This window comes from Ambystoma mexicanum, chromosome 13, assembly GCF_040938575.1.
Source record: "Ambystoma mexicanum isolate Mex_15411 chromosome 13, UKY_AmexF1_1, whole genome shotgun sequence".
Lineage (NCBI taxonomy): Eukaryota > Metazoa > Chordata > Amphibia > Caudata > Ambystomatidae > Ambystoma > Ambystoma mexicanum.
The window spans coordinates 766,779,417-766,803,379 of NC_090938.1; the positions used below are offsets into that span (position 1 = coordinate 766,779,417).

Consider the following 23,963-nt stretch of genomic DNA (forward strand, 5'->3'; position numbering starts at 1 on the left):
GTTTTTGGCCACAGAGCGGGCATTGATAAGAGGGCAGGTGATTATGTGGGAAGGGGCGACGCTTCCCCTGGGTGTCCGGGGCTGGCAGGACTGGGTTGGTCAGTGTGGCAGGTGTTAAGGCATTCATAACTGGGAAGGGCGTTGTGATTGGTCGGACTGGGTCGGTCTGACTGGAGGGATGGTGTTGGTCAGAGGGTGGGATTCTGTTGGAGCTGACTGTGTGGGTGGTCGATTGGGAGTGGGAAGAGGGAGCGGGAGGTCATAGGCCTTCTGAAGAGGACTGGCCTGGGGTGGGTGTTTGGGTCGGAAGTGAATGGCTTGGAGGTCGGGTGAGGTGGCAAGAAGGGTGGGGGCATATGGAGGTGGTGGGCTAGGTGCTGATTGGGTTTGGTGACCAGAGGGTGGGTGGTGGTGTTGTGGGTGGTTGGAGATGGCGAGGGAAGAGTTGTGTTGAAAGAGGGAGGTGGAAGGCATAGGCGACCGAGAGGCAGGAAAGGATAATATATAAACTGACGTATGGCTGGAGAGGCATGTAGAGCTGATGGCGAGGGGTGGTCCGTGCCTTTGTGTATTCTGTGTTTGGGTGTGAGAGGTGTGTGAGAGAGGCTGGGGGGGCAGAGAAGGGGCTTGAGGCAATGGTTCAGGAAAGGGCAAGACGTGCTATACTGAGGGAGGGTAAAGAAGTGGCAGGGGCTGCTCTTGTGATGGTGGTCAGGAGGGTGGAAGGGGTTAAGTGGTCAAGGGGCCATGTTTGTCCAGGGAGGTGTGGACTGGCCAGGGGAAATGGATGCTCGGCCGGTTTGTTGGTGGGAGTAGGGGTGGTGAGGAGTGGGAGTGGGCATTGGCAGTCACTGTGCCGCCAGGATTCCTTGGACGGGGATTGGAGAGGGTGTGGGATGGGTTGGAGGTGAACAGGAAAGAGGGTATGAAGTCGGAGGGTGGAAGAGGTGCATGGAGTTTTTTGGAATTACGGGGTACTTCGCTTGTATGGGAGTTTGACAATGTGTGATGAGAGGAGGTCCATGGAGTACTGGCTATGGGGGAGAGGGATGGGAGTGGGGGACGGATGTGGATGGTGAGTTACTGAAAGATGGCGCAAGGAATGTGCTGGTGGCGGGCGGTTGTGTTTTTGGAGCGCCATAGGGCTCCTCTGGTCTGAGAGTTGGAAGCTGTGCAGTGTGTGGCTGTCAGTGGGTGTAAGTCTACTGGTCTGGTAGGAGGGAAGGGGTGGGGGATGGAGAGGGTGTGGGCAGAGGTGGTTTAGTAGGGGGCAGGTTTGGGGTACTCGGCATGCCAGAGCTCCTCAGAGTTGGAGGGTGTGTTGAGGGGGAGGTGGCCGGGGCTCAGTCTAGGGGTGGGGTTATGGTGGATGGGTTGGTGATGAAACAGTATTGTGGAATGTCTTCAGGCTGCCCGAATGAGGGTGTGAGGGTAAAGGAGGCAGAGCGGCTGGGGAGTCTTTTGGACTGCCATAGAGCTCCTCTTGATTGTGAGATGGAGGGTGTGTGGGAGTGTGAATCTGGGCGAGTGTGGTTCTGATGGCCAATACACAGTGGTAATGGGAAGAATCCTAGGTTTGGAACACAACTGTATTTGAAAACACCAAGAATTGAAGCACAACAATAGTGGGAGGGGTTCCTTGGGGGAGACACAATGGTAATGGGACAGATACCCAGATTTGAAGCACACCAGTATTTGAAGGAACCCATAGAAATGTGCGAACTCTTAGAGTGTAGGCAACAGTGGTAATGGGACAGAAACTTAGGTTTGGAATGCACAAGTATTTGAACCACCTAGGTTTGGTGCGCATAGGTATTTGAAAACACCTAGGTTTGGAACATACAAGTTTTGGAACAGCACCTAGGTTTTGCAACACATGTTTTGAAATACACCTAGATTTGGGGTGCAGGAGTATATGGACACCATCTAGATGTGGAACGCACAGGTATTGTACATTTTGAAAGTTCTGTCCCTCTCTCATCTGCTGTAGTATCAGATGACTGAGATGATGCGAATTACACCTGCCAACACTGTCTGCTACTACACAGTACTCTGGTTAACCATTCTGAGCCATGCACTGACACCCTGCTATTCCACGGAGGGTGGGGTGGGGGTGTGGGGGGGTTCACTGTCTCCCTGCAACCCAGTGCCAACACTTTGCACATGACTGATGAACTTTTCGCTGCACTGCCGTCATGTGCCGAGATTGACATCTGTACGTTTTGTTCATGTTGTTAGTTGAGTCCGTACACATGTACTGCACTGCATGCAAGCGCTTCTGAGCCATTTTTCACCAACATGCCTATTCACTGGTGTGATTTAAAAGTGACTTGGCATGTATGTATCCATGTGCCTCCCATAACTGTATCTCAGTGCACTAGCGTTGTTGAGTCCTGTGACACGTGCATTTGATTTTTATATTGAGTTTCTTGTACTACATGTTGACATGCATTTTACATGTGTCATGGCCAGTTCGATTTAACTGACTGCTGTGGCTATTTGTGAATCCTGCCATGGCTATGCTATGTGCCATCTCTCCATTGACATCTGTCATTTTCTGCTAAAATCTTTGCCTGCAAGAAGGTAGTGTGTGATGCATGTGATATGCAACATGCAGTACATGTGTAGGTTTCACACACATCCATTTCACACACATCCATTTCAGCTTTCAGCGTCCCCTTCCATTTCATTGCCACTGCATGCATGCCGGAGTTTGTGTCATGTGTGACATGGAGGCTTCCTGTGTTGGCTTTCAATTTTGTGGTGTCTATGTGTGTGATATGTGCTGCTGACATGTGTTTTTTAATTTTGTTATAGGTGATGAGGCACTGGAAGCAGAGGAGGAGGAGGAGATGCCAGACGGCTCAGGGCAGACATTCTGTACATGAAACTGTCATTGGTGGACCCTGGATAGTTTGCATAGACAGAGGTGATGATTCCCTTGGCATCACATACAACCTGCACGTTGATGGAATGCCAGTGCTTGCGGTTGTGGTAGATATGCTCAGTGGCCCTAGGTGGACGTAGGGCCACATGTGTGCAATCAATGGCACTGAGCACTTTGGGGAAGTGTGCCACACTGTAGAAGTCCTGGACCACGGCCTGACTTTCTGCGTGTGTTCTGGGCATGTATATGTGCCTGCAGACTGAGGGGCGCATAGTCATGATTGCCAACACCTGGTGTAGGCAGCGTGACTGTGTGGGTTGTGAGACACCACCTACAATGGCAGTTGTCCGCTGAAATGACCCAGTGGCCAAAAAATTCAGGCCATTGATCACCTTTTCCAAGGTGCTCAGTGCTTGGGAGCACAGGGTGGGTGATGTGAGGTCATCCTCCCACTCAGTGACTAGGTCTAGGATGCTATGAGGCGGAAACCTATACCTGGCATAGACCTGATCATCAGGCATCCCAAAAAGGCTGGTCCTGGGTAAAGAAAAAGTGCGGGGCCTGTCTATCCACCTCCTCCTGCGGTGTCTCACGATCACTGCTGCGAGAAATGGGACATTCATCGTAGCTGTATATGCTTGTTTGTTGCACACTTTTATGCTGCGTGGGGGTGCTTTCGCCTGCTTTTGCATGGCAGACGTGTTTACGCCTGTGCGCGTCTTTTGGCGTGCGCGGGTTTGCCTTCTTCAATTCCATGAATACGTGTTGTTAGCGCGCGTGTGGGTGTTGCGGGGATTTCGCAACTGTGCTTCCCCTGTTAAGCCCACATTTTCGCGTGTTGTTCCCCATTCCACGTGTTCCGCTCCCTTTTTAGGTGTGTACGCTGGACGCTGTGCGCCTTCACAGGGCGTCTCACACCCAGCGTTCGGGATGTTGCAGTGATGTGTGAGGTGAGCGTGGTATCGGCGCAGCTCCCAGGTAAGCCATGCGCAGTGCCATCCATGAATCGCTTGCGTGCGTTTTGCACACGTGCGCTGCCTTTTTCACGCTTGCGCCACCGATTTCAGCGCACAATCATTCAATGAATTACCCTGTAAATGTCTGTGGCATGTAGAGCACTGGGATCGCTGCTTCGCTTTGCATTCCTGTTGCAGGTAAAATGAATGTCTGTAGCGCACAGACTTCTGGGATAGCCACTTCGGTGTCAGACAGCGGCACAGTCCTGGTTAAGGTAAAATGCATGTCTGTGTCGCGTAGAGCACTGGAATTATTACTCTGATGCGTGGAATGCTCGGACAGAAGGGAGTACTCTACTCCCTATTTGTGTGAATAAAAAGATTTTTTAGGATGTAAAAAAGTAATTCCCATTCACAGCGGGGGTATTTTTCAAGCAGAGAAAGTGCTTCGTCTTGTAATCCATACTGGTTTGAACCTAATAGTTCATGCAGTTATAAGGTGTATTTTTACCTGACATTTGCACTTCAGATCCGGCTGTAATAATATTACAGCTCCGTCCTGTGGCCCTGCTCTGCTGGGGCCCCTGATTCAGACATATCCGTGGATCTGTGTGGGGTCACTCTTCCATATCTTTCGTTAGGAGTATTTGTGCTCCCTATCTTATACTTTTGGGAGTATTTGCCTATTTTTAGGGAGTAAAGGTGGAAGGTACGCTGCATATCTGCAAGGCTTATGCATTTGCATCTATAATGTATTTTCTTTATATTCTGTTCCAGTCATTCTTTGTGTATTTGCTTTCATCTTTTTCTTATTTCTCTTCTATCTTTCCTTCCTCCCCTCTTGCTTTCCTGGTATTTTTCTTTTTTCATTTACACTGAAGCTTTCTCTGCCTCTTTTGCTCACACTCGGCGCCGCCATTTTGTTTTCTCCACTATCTTCCTTTCAGTTGCCCTCTGTCCTGTTTGCTCGTACTCGCCTCTTCCTTGGGACCTTATCTTTATTAGTGCTGGAGCCACTCCTACCCCGTGGCACCTGCAGTATGTGGGGACTTTGCACAGACCTCCCTCTCCCTGGCACCGAGTGGGGCTTGTTCTCTGATAGACGTCCCTTTCACTGTGTTGGTCTCTAGACTGTGGCGCAGCACAGGATTGGCTGCTAAGCGTCCTCTGACAGACCTCCCCTTCCCTGACACAGAGTGGGTCTCTAGACTGTAGCTCAGCACAGGACAGGAGTGGCTGCTAAGCGTCCTCTGACAGCTGACCTCCCCTTCCCTGACACAGAGTGGGTCTCCAGACTGTAGCTCAGCACAGGAGTGGCTGCTAAGCGTCCTCTGACAGACCTCCATTTCCGTGACACAGAGTGGGTCTCTAGACTGTAGCTCAGCACAGGAGTGGCTGCTAAGCGTCCTCTGACAGCTGACCTCCTCTTCCCTGACACAGAGTGGGTCTCTAGACTGTAGCTCAGCGCAGGAGTGGCTGCTAAGCGTCCTCTGACAGACCCCCCTTTCCCTGACACAGAGTAGGACTGCAGCACAGCTCAGCACAGCAATGGCGGCTCGTCATCCTATCACAGACCTCCGGCAAGATGCGCTCTGTTCCATCTGCCAGGAGTTTTACAAGGACCCCGTGATTATAGACTGCGGGCATAACTTCTGCCGCGCCTGTCTCACCAAATACATGGAACAGCCGGATTTAACCATATCCTGTCCAGAATGCAAACAGAAATTCAACAAGAAGAATCTAAAGCCAAACAAGAGCTTGGCAAGCATGGCCGAAAGCGTTCAGCGGCTGGAAGAGGAGTTTGGACGCCTTCTAGAAGGAAGTCTCTGTGGGGAACACGGAGAGGCCCTGCGACTCTTCTGTGACACGGATGAGACACTCATCTGCCTGGTGTGCAGGGAATCCCGTGAACACAAGGAACACCGTGTGCGTCCCATCAAGGAGGCCCATGAGGACTACAAGGTAAGAGGGTGGCGAGGGGGCAAGCTACAACAGGGGGCTATTCAACCTGTGGCTCTCCAGATGTTTTGGACCATTAGGCTGAGTAGTGTGGGTTCACCTTGCTGCTCTTACAAGATTCCTACCTAATAATAAATTACAGACAACTTTGTGTGTATGGAAAATTTGTAGGCCGTAGGCATTTTATTTTTCTTACAGAAAATCCATTATAACAAAACATTACATATACATATGCTTTTGGGCACATTGTGTCCAGTGCCGAAGCCGCTCAAGGCTCCTTCTGAGTCTTTGTTATCCCTGAGCCTTCGTTCCTGGGCACATGCCGCCTACGACGTTTCTTGGACCGTGTACCGAAAGAGTACTCGGCGTTCTTTCCTCTTGTTTTATTCCTTCTTTCCTTAGACCGTGTACCGAAAGAGTACTCGGCGTTCTTTCCTCTTGATCTATTCCTTCTTTCCTTAGACCGTGTACCGAAAGAGTACTCGGCGTTCTTTCTTCCACTTTTGCCCCATCTTGTACCGTGTACCGAAGGAGTACTCGTCGTCCTGGCTCCTGCCTGCACACCCCCACCTCTTCCGTTTCATTTGCAGGGTGGGTTGGGTGGCAACGTTTTTCCTTTCCCTTCTCCAGGTACCAAGAGCCTACCCGAGAGAGGTGAGCTCTTACCTGGTTTGTGCCGTCTCTCCTTTTCCAGGCTTACTTATACCCCCCGGCCTTTTGATCCTTCCTGGGGGCGGCCGGGTTACCCCCTGACCTCCTGTTACATTTCGCACCTACCCAGGTGCTGCTTCCTGCCCTTCCTGGGCCTTTGTTTCTTGTGGTGCCATTCGGACGCCCCTCCCCATGCTTTGCGCCGTTTTCCCCCCACCCCGCGCCTAAACTCCCAGACCCTCTATCGTTCCGCATTTCATGCGGCCCGGGGCCTGGGTCATAGGCTGAGTAGTGTGGGTTCACCTTGCTGCTCTTACCAGATTCCTACCTAATAATAAATTACAGACAACTTTGTGTGTATGGAAAATTTGTAGGCTGTAGGCATTTTATTTTTCTTACAGAAAATCCATTATAACAAAACATTACATATACATATGCTTTTGGGCACATTGTGTCCAGTGCCGAAGCCGCTCAAGGCTCCTTCTGAGTCTTTGTTATCCCTGAGCCTTCGTTCCTGGGCACATGCCGCCACACCTGAGTGGGTGTCCTTTACACCCACTCAGGTCCCCCCAAAAGCCCCCTGCCTACAGCCTCTTGCTCAGAGTGCCTAAAAAATGTTGTCGGTAAAACCCCCATCCCAACCTTTGATGGGCGCGCTCCATCTTGGTGAAACATATCCGGGTTGCTCCGGTGTAAACTATGTCTTGTGACATGTAGACCTGTACTCTTGCAGTACTCCTCTACTGATTTATTTCGCTTTTCTCTCGCTGTCTCGATCGCATGTCTCTTTTGTGCCCCCTGCCAGGTCCTTCTAGGTATTATCTCTGACATAAAAATATCTGTTTTTCCACCAGCCGCGACCCAAGCTATGCAGTGACTCGCAGATCTCTCTTTGCAATTTCCCCCTGTCTGCGCTCGTCAGATCGTTCCCCCCTAAATGTATAACCATGTACTTGGGGGGGGTTCCCTGTAACCTACCAGGTCTGGTAGCCTGTCGTGGATGTCCGCCCAGTGCATCCCCGGGAGGCCCCACCATGACGTGATTGTGTTCCTGACATGTAGCCTTCATTCACCTCTGTATCTCTTAACATATTGTGATTTCCCTCCCCTGTTTGGTCTGTCTTGGATTACCTTAGTATTATTGATATACCCTTGTCGCCCATACTGATATCTTTCCTTGCCAGCCCGTCTCCTGCTGTCATATTCCTGACCACCAGTTCCCCTATTCTGAAAGCCCCGTAGTACGCCAGCACGAATGCTGCCCTGAACAGCCCAGTTTCGTATGTGCTGCTGCATATATTAATTAGCCCATTATCAATTTCCCCAAACTCGACCGGCCTTCTGCCATCTGGCTTCTTCCCCTCTAGCTTTGCCCATCCCCTCATCGCATATTTTATCTTATCGCTGTCCGCCACTTTTGCGGTATATGCCACTGCCGCCAGATGCGCTGCTGCCCAGCTTTTTCTTTTTACCCTTGGCAAATGCCCCTTCTAGGAATTCCCCAATTCTTTCCGCTGATATTTCATCCACCACTTTTACACCTGTTTCCAACAACACATCTTTTACCATCTTTCCGTTGATATTTCATCCACCACTTTTACACCTGTTTCCAACAACACATCTTTTACCATCTTTGCGTACCGCTTACCCGACTTGTATGTCAGGGCATTCTTGGTCGGCCCGTCGCTGCCCCTTTCTTTTTTCCCACTCTTTTTCCACCACTTTTGAGTCGACCTTGAGGCCAACCGTGCTTTCCTTTTTTCCAACAACCCATCTTTTACCATCTTTCCATTGATTTTTTTATCCACCACTTTTACACCTGTTTCCAACAACACATCTTTTACCATCTTTCCGTTGATATTTCATCCACCACTTTTACACCTGTTTTTAACAACACATCTTTTACCATCTTTGCGTACCGCTTACCCGTCTTGTATGTCAGGGCATTCCTGGTCAGCCTGTCGCTGCCCCTTTCTTCTTTCCCACTCTTTTTCCACCACTTTTGATTCGCCCTTGAGGCCAACCCTGCTTTCCTTTCTAGTGCCTTCAACGGGACCCATGCCTTTCGTGGCGTGGGCGTCTTTCCCTTGTCGGCGTCCGGTCTCTGCTCTCTGCATCTCTCCCACTGAACACGCGAGATTGCATCAGCCACCATATTTCCCTCTCCTGCGATATGCCTCGCCCTTATGCATGTATTTTAACATCAGGCTTTCCAATGTGATTGCCCTCCTCAATTCCAATACTAACATGCATGATGCACTTCCCTTGTTTAACACATGCACTAATGCCATGTTGACCGACCATACCGCCAACTCCTTATTGCCTAGCTCCTTCCCCCATGCCCATAACGCGACCCATATCGGGAAGAGCTCTAGTAGCGTTATGTTCTTTGTCGATTCCGCCACCTGCCATGATTCCGGTCACTCATCTGCACACCTTTTTCTCCCCAGTATTGCTCCCGAACCAAAACCACCGGCTGCGTCAGTGAATAACACTCTTCTACCTTCCTCCTTCACTGGCGAGCGTCATATCATTTTAACCCTTGAAGTTCACCAAACGTTCAAGCCAGACTTCTAGTCTCTCTTGATTCCTCCTCCTCGCCTGACCCTGTGGTGCCCTTTGGTAGCACCTCTTGTCTTCGGCTCGATCCTTCTCTGGAACACTTTTCCCTGCGGTATGCCTCTCCCTGCGCAGTTCAGTTTCCCTGCCCGTGCTTGTAACTCCTTCACGGTTGTCTTGTTTCTTCCTCGTAGCTCCTGTATTGTTTTGCTTAGCTCCGTCACTTTGTCCTCTAGGATCCTACACCTCCCCTTGTTTGAGTTGTTCTCTATGCCTAGATACTGGATCACCTGTGTTTGGCCCCCACCGTTTTCTCATCTGCCAGAGGAATGCCCCACTCCCTCGTTATTTTACGCATTTGCCCAATGTTACCTTGCCCATGTCTGCCTCTTTGGGGCCGACCAATAAAAAATCATCTAGGTAATGCACCATCATGGACTCCCTCATTCCTGGGAGTGTCTCGCGCTCCCTGGCCGGTGAACGGGATGTTGAACCCCGCACTAAAGCCTCGCCTAATCTGCTCTGCCGCTACTTGGTTGGGGTAATCTCGGAGCAACTTTTTCATTCTCTCGATCTTTACCGGCACGACCCCCTTTCCTGCTCCAGTTCTTATTTCCATGTCTCGTCTCTTCAGCCGCTCGGAGCTGCAGCCCTCGTACACCTGGAACTGCTGTGGTCTCCCTTGCATTTCTCACATTTGTGGCTGAATTTGCATTTCCAACCCCAGCTGCATGGTACCCCTTTTTCGAAGCTCCTGCATTGCCCTGGTTCTGTCCGAGCCGTACCCGGGCTCCCACTGCCCCCCCCCCCTTGGGTTGTTGGGGCCAGGCTGCTCTGCCATCCTCTCTGTGGCCCGAAATTTCAGTTCCGAAAACTCTGTTCCCTGTATCTGTCGTAGCTGGAATCGTATCTTCGGTTACTATATCTGTAATCTGTCTTGTAATTGCTCTGCCAGTACTGCCTTCTCTCCTGACTGCCTGTATTCCGCTCCTTGGAATCCCATTTTTCTTTCAGCACATTAAAGATGTAAAGGTTGAAATTTTCTTCGTCCCAGCCCATGTCCGGGAAGCAGTCCATCCCCTTTCGGAACTCATGGTCGTACTCTAGCCATGCGTCCCCCCCAAACGCTGCGTGGACCTTCAGCACCCTCTGCTGGTAAGCAACTAACGCTACCCCATCTTCCGGGAATTTCTGTAATATGATTGTCGACATTATAGTAAAGGCCGACATCCAATTATCGAAGTTCCTAACTACTGGCCCCCTTTTGAGTAAACTCTTTTCATCTTCTTTCATGTCTTCGACTGCCACATTCATCCCCCTCTTTTGACAATCTAATAATGTAAATATATCGATCAATTCCTTTCTCCAAATTTTTTCCCTTTACTTTGTCATTTATGTACCAAGCCATCGCTTTCATCGACATGCCCTGTGCGTCCTTACCCATGGTTGGTCTACCATACTTCTTCATGAGCGGTGCCCCGTTCTCTACTGTTACCGCCGTTGTTGGTGCCCCCGCCCCTATGTTTGGGCCTACCGTCGTGCTTTGTAGCGTCGCTACAACCGGCGCTCCTTGTGACACTGGGATTACTGGTGTCCCTTGCGGTGTCGGGACCGGAACTTCCTTGGGCTCAACTGGTGCCCCCTGTGGGGTATGGACCGGGGCCTCCTCGGGTTCTATCCCTGCCCCCCCTACCCCACTCCGCTTTTCCTTGCTCACCACTCTTTTCCACTTTACCCAAGCTTTTAGATGATCCCTTTCTTCATCCTCACTGCTGGATTCCTCTGACGAATTTCCCAACCATTCTTCCCTGTTTTTCTTCCCCCGTCTGCTCTTTTTGTCGTTGGTTCTGGGCGACTTACCCGAAACCGTGACGCAATTTTTTAACATCTTTACTATTTTATTCCCAACATTATTATTCACAGAACCTTTCTTTTTATCTTTTCTCTTTCTCTTGCCCACCGTCTCCGTCTCCTCCTCCGTTCTCACCGACTCCGTTCTCCCCCTCTTCTGTCCTTGTGGCACATCTTCCTCGCCCTCACTGCTGCTGTGTTCGATGAACAGTAGGGGTGATGTTGCCTTCGCCCTTTCTTCTTTCTGCATTACTTCTAGCACCCATTGGGCTCCATACTCTTTCTCTGCTTTTCTTGCCCAATCTGAGAATTCCCAGGCCCTCTTCGCTCTCCCATCCGCCATCTTTCTCGTCTGAATTCTGTTGGTTCTGGCAACTGCCACGACTCTCCCTCTTGCTCGTTCCGGTGATGTCTCGGTTGTCGTGCTATTCTCTAGCGCCGCAAGAGCTCCGCTTCTTGAAGGGTCGAAAGCGCATGAGCCCGCAAGAGCAACGTTTTTCCTTTCCCTTCTCCAGGTACCAAGAGCCTACCCGAGAGAGGTGAGCTCTTACCTGGTTTGTGCCGTCTCTCCTTTTCCAGGCTTACTTATACCCCCCGGGCCTTTTGATCCTTCCTGGGGGCGGCCGGGTTACCCCCTGACCTCCTGTTACATTTCGCACCTACCCAGGTGCTGCTTCCTGCCCTTCCTGGGCCTTTGTTTCTTGTGGCGCCATTCGGACGCCCCTCCCCATGCTTTGCGCCGTTTTCCCCCCACCCCGCGCCTAAACTCCCAGACCCTCTATCGTTCCGCATTTCATGCGGCCCGGGGCCTGGGTCAAACTCCCTCCCTTTGGCCCTAGGCAGCAGAGTCAATGGTAATGCAGGATGGGACGAGTAGTGCAAGGCATCTGCTGAGCTGGAGGATGCAGGCCCCTTATCTACTGCAAGGGCGCAGGTGGGAAGAAGGTCCAGACACAAGCTTCTGTGGTAGGGCTGTAGGGTGCACCTGGGGCCTCAGGCAGCCACACCTGTTCTGCTCTCTGTATACACAGCGGTGGCCCCTGCCCCTGCCTGCATGACACTTCAGACTCTTCAAATGAACCCTCTTCTGGGGATCAAGCACCACCAGGAGTGGGGAAATGGTCTCTGCTGTGCCCCGTGGTGGCCCCTGCTCCTGCCTGCATGACACTTGAGAGTCTTAGAATGAACCCTCTTCTGGGGATCAGGAACCACCAGGAGTGGGGAAATGGTCTCTGCTGTGCCCCCTTAAGCTCCCATAGGAACCGGCCGTGTGTATGCAGGGGGGGCTATTTCTGATTTTAAGGTGCCACCATCTTATGATGTGCACTCCCCTTATCCCGCGGATGTGGAAAGGGGTGAGTGGGCTTGCATAAGACCTTCATTTATCACAGTAAACAAGTCGCTTTACTATTTATGATCTCTATGTTTAATCTAACAATTTGAAAAACCTAACTGGCAGATGTTTCCAAACATTCAAATGGTCTCCACCTGGTATTTGGGCACTATTTGAATACTTTTTCTCAAATTATAGCGCATTTTGAAATGGTGATGCTACCTTCCAGGAATGAGCTGCAATTTGACAAAGTGCTCTTAAACAAAGTCCACATACCCCGTAAGCACCTTTTACTACTGATAAAGGCATGCAAGGCGAGGTTTCCATGCCATTATATTATGCATAGACGTAGTATAAATACCTATTGTTGGCCGCAGTGAAGAGAAGTCTTTTTACCTTGTCTATGAATAGAATGTTGGGGCAAAGCCATCACCGCTGTGTACTTCCACAGGCAAATGCTGGCATCCTTTTGGGGCATAACTGCTTTGTCCTTGCAGGGGAACATTCTGTCATTTGGGGGCAAAGCCTTCACAGTTGTGGCGTCGCAGGGGTAAATGCTGGCAATATTTGGGCAACACCATCATGGATGTACCCTGACAGCAGCAAGACTGCCATTATTTATTTGTTGGTCTCTATACAGAACTGACATCATTACTATAATTTTACTCTCTTTTTTGTACTGCCAGTCTGGCAGCTGTTTGCTTTTCTGCATGCCCACTGCATGATTATTATTTGAGGAGTTACATGTCTCTAGTTGCCCTTGTTTTTCGCAGCACTGGCACATCCTTTGGCGGAAGACATTGCGCCCTATGAATGACTAGAAATTGCAAAACCGAACAATTCTAAACTATAATATTTATGTATTTATGTTGGCACCTTCCAGTGGCATTGTCACTTGATTTGGCTCTCCTGAAACCTGATTCCATGGATATCCTAGGTGGAACCGGTTGTTAGTCCGCTGCTCCATGAGGGAATGAAGTGCTTGTGATGAGTCTATTGCATGCAGGATTGTGTGTGGAGTCGGGCACAAGCTTCACTTCTCCAGGAGGGAATGGAGTGCTTGTGATGAGTCTATTGCATGCAGGATTGTGTATGGAGTCAGGCACAAGCTTTGCTGATCCAGGAGGGAATAGAGTGCTTGTGATGAGTGTATTGCATGCAGGATTGTGTGTGGAGTCAGGCACAAGCTTTGCTTGTGATGAGTCTATTGCATGCAGGATTGTGTGTGGAGTTGGGCACAAGATTCGCTGCTCCAGGAGGGAATAGAGTGCTTGTGATGAGTCTATTGCATGCAGGATTGTGTGTGGAGTCGGGCACAAGCTTCACTGCTACAGGAGGGAATAGAGTGCTTGTGATGAGTCTATTGCATGCAGGATTATGTGTGGAGTCAGCTACAAGCTTTGCTTGTGATGAGTCTATTGCATGCAGGATTGTGTGTGGAGTCGGGCACAAGCTTCACTTCTCCAGGAGGGAATGGAGTGCTTGTGATGAGTCTATTGCATGCAGGATTGTGTGTGGAGTCAGGCACAAGCTTCGCTGCTCCAGGAGGGAATAGAGTGCTTGTGATGAGTCTATTGCATGCAGGATTGTGTGTGGAGTCAGACACAAGCTTCACTGCTACAGGAGGGAATAGAGTGCTTGTGATGAGTCTATTGCATGCAGGATTGTGTGTGGAGTCAGGCACAAGCTTTGCTTGTGATGAGTCTATTGCATGCAGGATTGTGTGTGGAGTCGGGCAGAAGCTTCACTGCTCCAGGAGGGAATGGAGTGCTTGTGATGAGTCTATTGCATGCAGGATTGTGTGTGGAGTCAGGCACAAGGTTTGCTTGTGATGAGTCTATTGCATGCAGGATTGTGTGTGGAGTCGGGCACACGATTCGCTGCTCCAGGAGGGAATAGAGTGCTTGTGATGAGTCTATTGCATGCAGGATTGTGTGTGGAGTCGGGCACAAGCTTCACTGCTACAGGAGGGAATAGAGTGCTTGTGATGAGTCTATTGCATGCAGGATTATGTGTGGAGTCAGGCACAAGCTTTGCTTGTGATGAGTCTATTGCATGCAGGATTGTGTGTGGAGTCGGGCACAAGCTTCACTTCTCCAGGAGGGAATGGAGTGCTTGTGATGAGTCTATTGCATGCAGGATTGTGTGTGTTTTCAGGCACAAGCTTTGCTTGTGATGAGTCTATTGCTTGCAGGATTGTGTGTGGAGTCAGGCACAAGCTTCGCTGCTCCAGGAGGGAATACAGTGCTTGTGATGAGTCTGTTACATGCAGGATTGTGTGTGGAGTCAGGCACAAGCTTCGCTGCTCCAGGAGGGAATGGAGTGCTTGTGATGAGTCTATTGCATGCAGGATTGTGTGTGGAGTCAGGCACAAGCTTTGCTGCTCCAGGAGGGAATAGAGTGCTTGTGGTGAGTCTATGCATGCAGAATTGTGTGTGGAGTCAGGCACAAGCTTCGCCTGTGATGAGTCTATTGCATGCAGGATTGTGTGAGGAGTCAGGCACAAGCTTTGCTGCTCCAGGAGGGAATAGAGTGCTTGTGGTGAGTCTATTGCATGCAGGATTGTGTGTGTTTTCAGGCACAAGCTTTGCTTGTGATGAGTCTATTGCATGCAGGATTGTGTGTGGAGTCAGGCACAAGCTTCGCTGCTCCAGGAGGGAATACAGTGCTTGTGATGAGTCTGTTACATGCAGGATTGTGTGTGGAGTCAGGCACAAGCTTCGCTGCTCCAGGAGGGAATGGAGTGCTTGTGATGAGTCTATTGCATGCAGGATTGTGTGTGGAGTCAGGCACAAACTTTGCTGCTCCAGGAGGGAATAGAGTGCTTGTGATGAGTCTATTGCATGCAGGATTGTGTGTGGAGTCAGGCACAAGCTTCGCTGCTCCAGGAGGGAATAGAGTGCTTGTGATGAGTCTATTGCATGCAGGATTGTGTGTGTAGTCAGACTCAAGCTTCTGTCGTCCCCGTCTTGGAGGTCATGGGTACACCGTTGATAGTGGCTGCCCCTTCTCCTTGGCAAGGTCGCCATGAGCAAGTTGTCAAGTTGCTTTTGAATGGTGCGGCACTGCTGGCTGATCTTCTCTCGCTTATAAGCTAAGCATGTCCCACAAATCCACGTTCAACCCCTTAACTCCACTCCTTCTCCTCTTTCAGCCAATGACTTTGCTAGCTTCTTCTCCTACAAGATATGCAAGGTATGCGAGACCCCAACTGTCTGGCTTTCTCCCCCTCGCTTCTGTTCTACATCACACCATTGCCACCCACACTGTCCCTCTATTGTGAACTTCCCTCCCACCTCTCTGGATGAACTGGTATCCCACTGCTGGTGTGACATCCCATCCTTTGCTTCTACTGTCCCCATTACCCCACAGATATTCAAGGAATTGGCTTCCTGGAGTGCTCCTGTCGTCTCCCTTCAACCTGTCTCTTTCCATTGTCAACATCCCAGGCTGTTTTAATATGGTTACTGTCAGACCTATCTTGAAGTCTACTGCCGATCTCAACAAGCATATCCTCATATCAGCCTTCCACCCACTGCTCCAATGCCCTGCAACTGCGTCACTGAATACGTAGAAGCTAATGGACACAGCTACACCCTCCGATCTGGCTCCTGTAGCTAAATCTACCTGCAAATGGAGCTCGTCCCCAACCCCTGCGTTATCACCTCTACTCCTGATGCCGTTCACTCTCACCCTCCACATTCTCTTATGAATGTAATGCTGTCAATCACTCACCTCTCCACCAGACTTCCTCCCATCTGGGTTTCCAGGAGGCCTTCCTGTCTGAGAACATCTACTTCATCTCCTGGAACTCTGCACTTCTTTGCCCCCTACCCTGTAGGGTCCCTCAAGGGTCTGTCTTCTGCTTCTTCCACTTCCCCTTGTATGTCGCCTCTCTTGGCGAATGACCTCCTCCATCGGCTTCTCATGTCATCTTTCTGCCGATGAAATATTCACCTTCTCCTTCTTCATCCCAGAACCACCTGCTTACATTACCATCTATGTCTCTCTGCCATTTCAATGTGATCTATCGCTTGGTCTCCCACATCACACCTCCGCTCAGATTTCCACCTGATCACCGTACCCCATCCCCCTTGGCTTGCAATGTGGGGTTCCCTTTTGACAGCAACTTCAAACTTCAAACATTCATTGCTGCCACAACCACGACTGCATGGCCCCATCTGCTGAACATCTGGAAAACCCATCCCCATCATACCTTCTACTCCACTAAACACTTACCTCCACTCTACGCGTCAGTAGGGTGGATTGCTGCTTCAGGGTCCGCGTGGGTTTACACGGTCCTACATTGCTCCTCTTAACAAAGCAGTAAGCTTTGCTTCCTGCACAACCTCCCCCATTCCTCACCCACCCCCTGTATATGTTTATCATGTAAGTGTCTTCCATCGCTTCTCCGTATATATCCACATGTTCTGGCTCCATCGCCCACTCCGTGACATCCTGTTCCCAAGAAAGATGTATTTAGGGGACTATGTACAAATAAGGGCCACATGCAAAAGGGGAACTTCCCAGAAGAAATTATCAGTAGAATGAGAACACATGTCATGATGGTCTCCTCCCAAGGAACTGTCTTTTCCCGCTGAGTGGGAGTTTCAGCATCCGGCCCCCCCTGAAGCAAAGGTTTGAGTCTGTGCATTTCTTCGGGGGTTGCTTTGTATCCCCACTTTGGTGTTGTTGGTTTATGGGGCTCCCAAACGTCTTCTCCTGTGATTGAGGGATTCCCAGGTCTCGTTGCCCAAGACTCACTCTGGAACCAAGTTCTGCAAGTGGACTGGTCCACGGTCACTACCAGCCGGGAGCTGGAGAGAAGTCTCTGGGTTGGACTGGCCACACTCTAGACTGTTTTTCTTTTCCCTTCTCTAAGGTAACAGTAACCTCCCTGCTCAGGTCTTGCTTCTCCTTCCACCATCTGGGCCAGCCTAGGGCCGACCTGGCCTGCCGACCCTTCCTAAGCTCGCTCTCTAGGTCCTGGAGTCTATCTCTCTCTCTTTTTCTCTCTCCATCTTTGCCCTTCTTTGTGGCCTTCCTACCAACTGTGTGCCAATCTCTCCATCTGACCTGACTGTTTATATGTCACTCTTGGACCTTTGAGTGTGCACTAGTCCCTGGTACATAGGGTCTTCCTCATCCTCTCCACTTCTGATTTTCGCCACTTCCTCTCTGTGTGGAACCTGGCAATGGGCCTCATCATGAGTTGGGCTGTAGCCCTTAAATGCGGTGGTAACGCTATCACCGCCGCATTGAAGGGTCTGCCCAATCATGAGTTGGGTGTTAAGTAGGAGTTTTACCTCCAGCTTCTTGCTGGAGGTAAACATTTCCCCTTACTGCCTATTTTCGGCGCTAATAGCGCCATATGACCCCCATTGGGTCCAATCAACCCAATGGGGAATTACAGCCAGACTGCAACTCGTGATCCAGCACTAATAGCACCGGACCGAGTAATGGTTATGCTATTTGCGTTGGGCGGTATCCCGGTGCAATTACTGCCGGGATACCGCCCAACTCATGATGAGGCCCAATGCCACTCACTCCAATTCCTAGACTTTCCCAGCTACCACCTTTTTCTGTTTCCTTTCCGCTTTTGAGTTTCCCACCGCCTCCGTATGTCCAATTTCCACTCTCAATGCTGTAATGTTGTCCTGGGGCTCCCCTATTACCGCCACGCCCTTCGATTCACACTCTCCTCCTCATGTTATAACCTCCTTTCAGATCCCTCCTGATTCCCCAACCTACTTCTATTTGCTCTCCTTCCCTTATGTACTACTTCCTCTTGGATCTGTACTACTGCTGCCACCACCTCCTTCTTCTCCCCCTCCTTCCCTTAGGTTACGCCTGGGTCTTGGATCTGTACTGCAGCTGCCACCACCTCCTCCTGCTTGCTCGCCTTCCCTTATGTACGACTTCCTCTTGGATCTGTACTGCTGCTGCAACCACCTCCTCCTGCTCGCTTTCCTTCCCTTATGTACGACTTCCTCTTGGATCTGTACTGCTGCTGCCACCACCTCCTCCTGCTCGCTCTCCTTGCCTTATGAACAACTTCCTCATAGATCTGTACTGCTGCTGCCACCACCTCCTTCGTCTCACCCTCCTTCCCTTATGTTGCGACTTCCTCATAGATCTGTACTGCTGCTACCACCATCCCCTCCTGCTCGCTCTCCTTCCCTTATGTTATAACTTCCTCTTGGAGCTGTACTGCTGCTGCCACACCTCCTCCTGCTCGCTCTCCTTCCCTTATGTTAGGACATCCTCTTGGATCTGTACTGCTGCTGCCACCACATCCTCCTGCTCGCTCTCCTTCCCTTATGTACGACTTCCTCTTGGATCTGTACTGCTGCTGCCACCACCCCTTCCTGCTCATTCTTCTTTCCTTATGTTATGACTTTCTCTTGGATCTCTGCTGCTGCCACCACCCCCTCCTGCTCGCTCTCCTTCCCTTATGACTTCCTCTTGGATCTGTACTGCTGCTGCAACCACCTCCTCCCACTTGCTTTCCTTCCCTTATGTACGACTTCCTCTTGGATCTGTACTGCTGCTGCCACCACCCCCTCCTGCTCACTCTCCTCCCCTTTTGTTACGACTTCCTCTTGGATCTCTACTGCTGCTGCAAACACCTCCTCCCTCTCCTTGCCTTATGTACGACTTCCTCTTGGATCTTTACTGCTGCTGCCGCCACCACCTCCTCCGGCTCGCTCTCCTTCCCTTATGAACTACTTCCTCTTGGATCTGTACTGCTGCTGCCACCACCTCCTCCTGCTCGCTCTCCTTCCCTTATGAATGACTTCCTCTTGGATCTGTACTGCTTCTGCCACCACCTCCTCCTGCTCACTCTGCTTCCCTTATGTTACGGCTTCCTCTTGGATCTGTATTGCTGCTGCATCCCCCTCCTCCTGCTTGCTTTCCTTACTTATGTACGACTTCCTCTTGGATCTGTACTGCTGCTGCCACCACCCCCTCCTGCTCACTCTCCTCCCCTTATGTTACGACTTCTACTTGGATCTGTACTGCTGCTGCCACCACCTCCTCCTGCTTGCTCTCCTTCCCTTATGTACGACTTCCTCTTGGATCTGTACTGCTGCTGCAACCACCTCCTCTTGCTTGCTTTCCTTCCCTTATGTACAACTTCCTCTTGGATCTGTATTGCTGCTGCAACCACCTCCTCCTGCTCACTCTCCTTCCCTTATGTTACGACTTCCTCTTGGATCTGTACTGCTGCTGCCACCACCTCCTCCTGCTGGCTTTCCTTCCCTTATTTATGACTTCCTCTTGGATCTGTACTGCTGCTGCAACCACCTCCTCCTGCTCATTCTCCTTCCCTTATGTACGACTTCCTCTTGGATCTGTACTGCTACTGCAACCACCTCCTCTTGCTTGCTTTCCTTCCCTTATGTACGACTTCCTCTTGGATCTGTACTGCTGCTGCCACCACCCCCTCCTGCTCACTCTCCTCCCCTTATGTTACGACTTCTACTTGGATCTGTACTGCTGCTGCCACCACCTCCTCCTGCTTGCTCTCCTTCCCTTATGTACTACTTCCTCTTGGATCTGTACTGCTGCTGCCACCACCCCCTCCTGCTCACTCTCCTCCCCTTTTGTTACGACTTCCTCTTGGATCTGTACTGCTGCTGCAAACACCTCCTCCCTCTCCTTGCCTTATGTACGACTTCCTCTTGGATCTTTACTGCTGCTGCCGCCACCACCTCCTCCGGCTCGCTCTCCTTCCCTTATGAACTACTTCCTCTTGGATCTGTACTGCTGCCGCCACCACCTCCTCCTGCTCACTCTCCTTCCCTTATACTTCCTATTGGATCTGTACTGCTGCTGCAACCACCTCCTCCTGCCCATTCTCCTTCCCTTATGTACGACTTCCTCTTGGATCTGAACTGCTGCTGCCACCACCTCCTCCTACTCGCTTTCCGTCCATTATGTTACAACTTCCTATTGGATCTGTACTGCTGCTGCCACCACCTCCTCCTGCTCGCTCTCCTTCCATTATGTTACAACGTCCTATTGGATCTGTACTGCTGCTGCCAACACCTCCTCCTGCTCACTCTCCTTCCCTTATACTTCCTCTTGGATCTGTACTGCTGCTGCCACCACCTGCTCATGCTCACTCTACTTCCCTTATACTTCCTCTTGGATCTGTACTGCTGCTGCCACCACCTCCTCCTGCTCACTCTCCTTCCCTTATACTTCCTATTGGATCTGTACTGCTGCTGCAACCACCTCCTCCTGCCCATTCTCCTTCCCTTATGTACGACTTCCTCTTGGATCTGAACTGCTGCTGCCACCACCTCCTCCTGCTCGCTCGCCTTCCCTTAAGTACGACTTCCTCTTGGATCTCTACTGCTGCTGCCACGACCTGCTCCTGCTCACTCTCCTTCCCTTATGTTACGACTTCCTCTTGGATCTGTGCTGCCACCACCTGCTCCTGCTCACTCTTCATTCTTGATGTTACCACCTCACATGTATCTGCACTGTCCCACTACCACCACCTACCCCTGCTCACTTTCCATCACTCTTGTGATCACCTACTCCAAGATCTGCCCCAGGACCACCATCTTCTGTTTGGTCTCTGCCACTCATTGTATCACTCCCTCCTGGATCTGTCCCGCTATGATCACCTCATTCTGCTCATTCTCCACCACTCTTGTTTTCACCCCCTGTTGCATCACTCCCGCTACCACCATATACTTCTGCTCTCCACCTATCAACCATGATGTTATCACTGCCTCTTGCACTCTATGGCCACCATCTCTCCAGAATCATCTGCCTCTTCAGTCTCTAGTTCTCCCTTTGCTCTCACATTTCCGTCCTCCTCCAAAGTTGAGCCTCTGGGCCGACTGTACTTATACCGACTTACCTCTGCTCTCAAGAGTGGGTCTTATTTATTTATTTATTTGGATTTGTATAGCGCACATCTGCCCATGGGCATCGTGGCGCTGAAAGCAAACTTACTTGTTACAGGCATACATGGAGTAAATACAGATACAGTGCAGAGCATTCATGCATATATACTTACAGTTGTGCTTAATTAAGTACAGTAGGATAGGATAGAGTTAGTTAAACAGCGTGGTTTTAAGTACTTTACGGAAGGCTTGGTATGAGTTTTCGTTCCTTAGCGCGGTAGGGAGTGCGTTCCAATTTTTAGGTGCTAGGTGTTGAAAGCTAGACCCACCGGCTTTGCTTCTTTTGAATGTGGGTACATATATCTGGTTCGTCAAATGTGACCTGGTGGGTCTGATGGATGAGTTAAGAGTGATTCTTTCAGAAAGATAGGGGGGAGCCTTGGCAGAGATGCATCTGTGGGTGATGGCCATGGATTTGAATAGTATCCTTTCTTTTATGGGTAGCCAGTGAGCTTCTTTCCTGGCTTGAGAGATGTGCTCCCTTTTAGGGATGCTTAGGGCTGCTCTTAGGGCATTGTTTTGTGTTACTTGCATTGTTTTTAGGTTTTGTGCAGACGTACCTCGGAAGAGAGCGTTGCAGTAATCCAATTTGGTGCCTACTGTGGCTCTGGCTATGGCCAGGAAGTTTTTAGTGGATAGGAAGGGTTTGACAGCGTTGATTACTTTGGTGGTATGTGCAGCAGAGGAGGCTATGGCATTGACTTGTCGTGTCATGGAAAGAGTGGAGTCAAGGTATACTACTAATGTTTTAACTGCAGTGGAGACTGTGATGGTGGAGTTGTCTATGTTGAAGGATTTGTACCGCAGTGGGAGTTTGTTTAGAGTTTCTTTGTTGCCAACTAGTAGGATCTCTGTTTTGTCCCCGTTTAGGCAGAGGCCGTTGGCTGCCATCCAGGTTTGGATGGCTTTATAGATCTTGGTTAATGCTGCTGCGTCATGTTCATAGATCCCTGTGAGAGGGAGCAGGACTTACGTGTCATCAGCATAATTTGTGTAAGCTATGTGACGACAGTCCAGGTCATTGAACAGTGGGAGGGTGAAGATGTTGTATAAGGTAGGGGCGGTGCAGGACCCTTGTGGGACGCCACAATGGATAGTGGTAGGGTTAGCGCTGGCCGAGTCAGAAAAGACCTTCATGAGTCGACCTTCGAGGAATGATTTGACCCATGAGATGGCTTCTGGTGAGAAGTGGGCTTCATTTTTGAGTTGCGTGCCTAGAATATCGTGATTGACCAAGTCAAAGGTGGCAGATAGGTCTAGCAGGAGCAGGAGTGCAGGTTTGCCTTTGTCCATGATGTCATTTAGTTGGATTTTGAGATCTAGTAGGGCCGATTCGGTCCCATGTCCCAGGCGGAAATCCGATTGCCTTTTTCCTAATATGCGATTTTCTTCCAGGTAATGCTGTATTTGTGTGTAGGCAATTTTGTGGAGGATCATAAGCAGGAAGGCAACGGTTGTGATGGGTCTATAGTTGTTGGCGTTTTCAGGATCTAGAGTGGGTTTTATGAGAAGAGGGCGCACCCAGGCTTCTTTTAGGCTGGTCGGGACTGAGTTTGTATTGAAGGATGCATTGATGAAGGTTTTGAGAAATGGGGCTAATGTTTCTACGCAGTCTTTAATTAGTTTAGCGGGGCAGGCGTCGCCTTTGCAATTAGAGGGTTTGATTCTGTTAACAATATCGACTACCTCTTTTTCTGAGACTTCTCTAAATTTGAATGGAGTAAAGGGATTTGTCTTTTTATTCTCAGTCATAGTTTCCGTATGGGAAGCTAATAAGATATGCTGAGTGAGATTTGTGTGATGGTCTAGGATTTTTGCTTGTAGGAGTTCAATTTTGTTTATGAGGGCGCACTGTATGGTGTTACACCAGGCTTGGTCCTTAACAATCTCTTGAGACTTGGTGGCCGGCGTGGATAGTTCCTTGAAGATGGCGAAAAGCTCTTTAGATTCTGAAGTGGCGTTAGCGATTCTTTCATTGTAGGATGTGGATTTGGCTGCTATAATACTTTTTTTGTATTGGGTGGCCAGTGATTTGTAGGCGGATAGTGATGCTGCGTTAGGCGCACTTTGCCATAAGTTTAGGGCTTTGCGTTTTTTGGTTCGTAATTCTTTTAGTTCTGCTGAGAACCAAGTATTTGAGTGTTTGGTATTTTTTGATTTTTTCTTTTGTAGAGGTGCAATGATGTCTAAGGCAGTGCTAATGGTGTATTTGTACTTATCCGCCAGAGCAGCAGGGTCTGGTGTGGCATGGAGTTTGGTAGTGAGGGCCTCTAAGTAAGGGGCAATGTTTTCTTTGGTGAGGTTCTTGGCGCTTCTGGCTAAGTCTGGTGGTGCAGGCTTGAGTTTTTTTATCGAGTTGTTGGGTGTGGGGATGAGGAAATGAATGAGAAAGTGGTCGGACCAGGGGGTGGGTGTGACGGAGCTGATGTCGATGCCACAGTTATGGTCGACTATCCAGTCAAGAGTACGTCCTTTGTTGTGGGTAGGATGGAGTACTTTTTTTTCAAAGCCCATTTCTTGGAGAGCTTGTGCTAATGTAATGGATGGTCTATCTTTCAGGTCGTGGAGTCCCAAATTAAGGTCTCCTAAGTCTTTGTAGTAGTTTTAAGGTTTTCCCCCAGCAGATGTGAGAGGTTATCCTGGAAGTCCAGTATAGGGCCTGGCGGGCGATATACTAGATTAAAGGTGATGGTGGTATTGGGAGAGAGTGCGATCTTGGCCGATAGAGCGTCTACGTTCTCCCCTAGTTTGGGGGAGAGTTGTCTTATTTCTAGGTGATCTTTGACTATGAGGGCTACCCCCCCACCTATGGACAGTGTTCTGTCCTGTCTAAGGATGGAATA

At 50.0% G+C, this 23,963-nt stretch overlaps 1 protein-coding gene across 1 annotated transcript in view; it reads left to right on the forward strand.

The window, feature by feature from the left end:
- Positions 1 to 5,081: 5,081 nt before the first annotated feature.
- LOC138520542 (E3 ubiquitin-protein ligase TRIM11-like) overlaps positions 5,082 to 23,963 on the forward strand; it is a 76,245-nt gene continuing 57,363 nt past the window's right edge. Inside the window, exon 1 of the mRNA XM_069632886.1 lies at positions 5,082 to 5,805. Coding sequence (XP_069488987.1) covers positions 5,392 to 5,805 — 414 coding nt within the window. The 5' untranslated portion in view covers positions 5,082 to 5,391. The remainder of the gene's footprint in view (positions 5,806 to 23,963) is intronic.